The 5,270-nt window shown below is 46.4% G+C and overlaps 1 protein-coding gene across 1 annotated transcript in view; it reads left to right on the top strand.

Moving 5' to 3' along the window:
• Positions 1–5,270, top strand: part of CAPN9 (calpain 9) — a 55,811-nt gene that overhangs the window by 30,281 nt on the left and 20,260 nt on the right. Inside the window, exons 8-10 of the mRNA XM_011933435.1 lie at positions 2,496–2,656; positions 3,677–3,834; positions 3,996–4,204. Of these exons, the coding sequence (XP_011788825.1) occupies positions 2,496–2,656; positions 3,677–3,834; positions 3,996–4,204 (528 nt within the window). The remainder of the gene's footprint in view (positions 1–2,495; positions 2,657–3,676; positions 3,835–3,995; positions 4,205–5,270) is intronic.

Genomic DNA, 5,270 nt, shown 5'->3' with positions numbered 1-5,270 from the left:
AACAGTTCCATGTTCCCTCTTGCCAAACTGCTAACATATTTTAGAATTTTGTTATGGTAGTTCCGTAATTCGAGGCACCAAAGACTCAAGGTAACCCTAGCTGCAGTAGTGGAATAGGCCCCAGATGTATAAAGGCTCAAACACAGTGAAGTTTTTTTCTCACTCATTGTGACAGTCCAGGGAGGATGTTCACATTCTGTGGGTGACTCTGTTCATACAGTGATTCTATTGTGTGGCTCTGCCATCTTCTAAGGTCACATGGTCATCTGCATGTAGCCAGAAGAAGAGAAGAGTAAAATAAAAAATTGAAGAAGACACTCTCACTTTCTAAAAATCTTGACTCAGAAGTAAATGCATCACTGCTCACATTCTACTCCCAAACGGAAGGAGTGGGGTGCGGTCCCTAGTCCTGTGCTGGTGAATGCCAGCCGTCTCTGTCTCAGGAACCATGAGGGCTTAAGTTCCCCAGATTTGTGGAAAACGTGCAGGGTGCTTGAGAGAGTCCCAAGCTGTCAAATTAGAAATTACAGACGAGCTTTGAATTTTGAAGTACAGGGGACTTTGACTTAGGGGGTTACAAGAGAGGAGCAAAAACTGCAGGAAGAAAGCTGAGTTCTGGAATTAGTATCATCACACTAATCAGTGCATATGAGCAGGAGGTAGAAACTAGAGTTTGAGAGGCTACCTGAGGTCAGGCTAGTGGAAGGAAGGTCTGGTACAGAAGGTGGGAGAAGCCGGGCAGAGGAAACTCAGAAATTCACAGCAGGAGGCTCCGCAAAGAAGAGCGTCCATGTGAATGATCCATTGCCCTGACCCTCTTGAAGGAGGTGCCCCAACACCTGGGCTGAGCCTGCCCAAGGTGATGGGTGGTGTTAAATCATCACTCTGTGCATGGAGCCCTTCCTCCTGGAATCCTGACTCTGAAACCCTGTGTAGCCTCTTTCCATCCTTCACCTGCTCTAGGATGTACCTCCTGCAGCTCTCTTCTCTCCCCTTATGTATGAATTCCTCCTTTCTTCTGAATCATTCACCTTAGCACTCCAACACTATCATTTCTCCTACCTGCAAAGAAAAGAAAGCCTCCCTTGATCCATTCAAGTGACCAACCCAGCTCTCTCCTCTCCTCTATAGCAAAGCCCACCAGTTCCTCTTCTTCTCCCTTACTCTCTCGACTCCACTCAGCTATGAGTGTGCCCCACCATCCCACTGACCCTGATGTTGCCAGGGAGGCCACCGATTCTCACTTTGCTCGATTGGATCATTTTGATCCATCAGGAGCCCTTGATGTACTGGATTGCAGGGGACCACACGCCCTGGTGGTCCTCCTCCTACCTGAGCTCCTTCTGAACATCCTGTCCTGGCCCCCTCTCATCTTCCTAACCTGTTAGCACTGAGGTGTCCCAGGGCCCCATCCATGGTCCCCCTCCTTGCTGTCTATTCTGACTCTTAGGCGTCTTGTCTGGTCTCATGACTTTAAAAACTATCTTTACACTAATTCTCAGGTTTCCATCTTCAACTCCTTTGCCCAGAATTGCAGAGTCACATACTCAATGGTCTATGTAACATCTCACCTTGAATGTGTAATAGACATCTCAGATTCACGTGCCCAAACCTGATCTCCTGAGCTTTTCTCTCAAACTGTCTCACCACAGCCTTCCCCATGTCCATCCTTCCAGTCACTCAAACCAAACATCCTGATTCCTTTCATTCTTTCCTTCCCCACATCCAGTCCATTAGCAAATCCTGTAAGATTTGCCTCAGAATATGTCTCAAATCTGGCCACTATTCCCATCTTCCATGCCACCAGCCTGGACCAAGCCACCCTTTTCTCTCACTTGAACACCAGCACTAACGTCCCAGCTGCATCTCTACTTCCACCTGTGTCCCCAAAGTCTGTTCTCAACACAGCAGCCATGGAGCATGTGACTCCTCCATTTACTGCCTTCCAGTGGCTTTCCATCTTCTCAGAGTCAAAGCCAAAATCCCTATATCTACTTGACATACTGTGATCTCTTGATCTTATTCCTTATGGATGCCTCGTGCCTTCCTGGTGTTCCATGAGCACCTCAAGCACCTCTCTGCCTCGGGGCCTTGCTGTCCAGAGGGGTCTGACTAGACCCCCAGAGAGCTGCTCTGCCCTGCACCTGGTAGTTCAGGTCTCCACTCAGAATGTGCCCCATCAATAAGGCCTTCCCTTACCTCCCTGTTTAAAATAGCATCCCACCCTTACACTCCCAACTTTCAACCCAATTTGATTTTTCTCCATAGCACTTAACACCTACAATAAATCTATATATTTACCCCAGTTTTTACCTTTTTAACCTTTACTTTACTTTAAAACATTTTTCCATCTCCCCACACTTTGCAGTCCCCCCACTCCTTGTGGACAGAAGCAAGATGATTTAATGAATAAGTGAATGATTTAATGAATGAGTGAATGGATGATGCCCTCACCATCGCCCTCCTGTCCATCGTGTCTCTCCACTTTGTTGCAGGATGGCATTTAAGGACTTCAAGGCCCACTTTGACAAAGTGGAGATCTGTAACCTCACTCCCGATGCCCTGGAGGAAGATGCGGTCCATAAATGGGAGGTGACAGTCCATCAGGGAAGTTGGGTTCGCGGCTCCACGGCTGGGGGCTGCCGCAATTTCCTGGGTAAGTAGGCTGTCTGTCACTCTCTCTGCCACTCTCAAGTGTCCATTCCAACCCAGGACACCGGGTTGGATAAGGGCCGGGTCCTCAGAGAAAGCCTGAAACATAGTAAGATTTCAAAAGTGACTGGAAAAAGAAGGCTGCAAAGATTTAGTTGGGTAAGAATTGTTTGGGGAAACTCCTTTGTTTTACCACTTAGGCTATTTTCCATTACAAGTAATGGAAAGCATGACTCATGCCAGTTTAGCAGTAGAAAGGATTATCTCACATAATTGAAGAGCTCAGAGGAAAAGTAGGGTGGGCTTCAGGCACAGTTCTATCAGGGCCCTGGTTCCATTTGCTTGTAATTCACTGCTCCTCCCTCTTTTCTGTGTTGACTTCTTTCTCTGTCTGGCTTTCTTTATAATCACAGGAGGGCTAGCAGCAGTCTCCAGGGCTTCCTGAACCCTCATTCACACGAACAGCAAGAGCTTCTGGGGTTATCAAACAAAAGTTCTCAATTTCCCTCTAATTGGAAATTCTTTGAACCAATATTGCCCGGTGAATGCTGTGCATTGATTGGCTTTGTCCAATCTTCGGTGGCAAGAGGGACTGGCATAGACCAATCAGAATTCATGCTGGAGCAGTGATCGAGGTCAATCCTACTCAAACTGCCCACCATCAAGTAGATGCCGGGGGACAACCAGAAGTCCACTGCACTCTCCTCTGAAATACTAAGTGGAAAAAAAAAAAAAAAGATGGAACAAGCTTTAGCAGACTAGACCCAGAAGAATGTCCTTAAAAAGCTGCATAGGAAATGGTTGAAGAGAAGGTGGACATGAAAGAGAGGATACTTTGCATTCTCGTTGGGGATTATCAAAAGTAGGGTAGGAGGGCTTATTGAACAGGGAGAGAAGGTATTACTTTCTCATGTTTGGTAGGATATATAATGAGAGCAGATAGGTGTGTGTGAGTGTGCATGTGTGTGGTCTTTGGGGGTTTTTTTTAAGAAAGGGAGAATAATCTACCTCTCCCAAATGACAGATACCTTTTGGACCAATCCACAAATAAAATTGTCTCTGACTGAGAAAGATGAGGGGCAGGAGGAGTGTAGTTTCCTTGTAGCCCTGATGCAGAAAGATAGAAGGAAACTCAAGAGATTTGGTGCCAATGTGCTGACAATCGGCTATGCCATTTACGAGGTAGGTGGGAACCACATTGCATCAGAGTTCTCCATCTGAGTACTAAATTCACAGCTCCTCCTCGGTTTCACACCTGAGACTCAACCAAGAGTCCATGAACTGTGTCCAAAAAGCCAAGAGGAACTTCCCTAGGAAACCCTTCCCTTTCTTGCCCATTGCAGTGCCCTGACAAAGACGAACACCTGAACAAAGACTTCTTCAGATACCATGCTTCTCGGGCCAGAAGCAAGACGTTCATCAACCTGAGAGAAGTCTCCGACTGGTTCAAGCTACCCCCTGGGGAGTACATCCTGATTCCCAGCACTTTTGAGCCCCACCAGGAAGCCGATTTCTGTCTGAGAATCTTTTCAGAGAAAAAAGCCATTACCCGGTGAGTCAGAGGAACAGCTTCCAGAATCCCACTTCTTTTAGTAGTTTATTCACACAGAAGTCATCCGGGAACTGCTGGAGCCAAGACTCCATTCTTCCGTTTTCCATGTGTACCTGAGAAACAAGGCAGGATAGTTTCTTTCTTTTCTATTATTTATTATTATTTTTTTTTAGATGAAGTTTCACTCTTGTTACCCAGGCTGTAGTGCAATGGCACGATCTCAGCTCACTGCAACCTCCGCCTACTAGGTTCAAGCAATTCTCCTGCCTCAGTCTCCAGAGTAGCTGGGATTACAGGCACCCGCCACCACACCTGGCTAATTTTTTTTGTATTTTTAGTAGAGACGGGGTTTCACCATGTTGGCAAGGCTGGTCTCGAACTCCTGACCTCAGATGATCCACTCGCCTCGGCCTCCCAAAGTGCTGGGATTGCAGGAGTGAGCCACCATGCCAGGCTGCAGGACACTTTGTTAACTCATCTGCAAGGCAAGGCACATATTCCTTCTAGCTCTGCTCCTCCCTCCCTCAAGCAAACCATTGAAAAGTTGCTCTTTTCTACTGGTCCCAGAGTCATGCTCACGAGACACTCTTGGGTGGAGCCCTTCATTTTTCAGACCCTATTACCAAGAAGCTTCCGGGGTAAGAGCCCCATGCAGGGATGCTAGACATTTCTGGGCATGAGGAAGGCGGTGGCTATTGCAAATTTCAAGAATGACATGTTCTTTCACCTCCAATTGAAATAAATGTTGGCAAATCTGCCTCTCATTTTACATACCCAATAGTCCACCACATCTTCCTCACAGTGTCTTAGCGAAATTATTTTGTATCAGTTACTTCTGTGGAAAATGTTTCCCTTTACTGCCCATTCACCATGGGTTGCTCTGTGGCACAGGGGGAAAAATGGTTCAAGATAGAGGAATCCATTTCTTTTCCCAATGACGATATTCTAAAGATTACGGAGAATGCTAAAATCTGCTAATTCTGTATTTAAGCTAGATAAGTCTCCAACAAAAAGTCAATCTACACAGAGTTAACAAGAGAGACAGCTGTGAATACATGACTCACTC

Source organism: Colobus angolensis, unplaced genomic scaffold (genome assembly GCF_000951035.1).
Source record: "Colobus angolensis palliatus isolate OR3802 unplaced genomic scaffold, Cang.pa_1.0 Scaffold126, whole genome shotgun sequence".
NCBI lineage: Eukaryota > Metazoa > Chordata > Mammalia > Primates > Cercopithecidae > Colobus > Colobus angolensis.
This window is presented reverse-complemented; position numbering and strand designations above follow the sequence as displayed.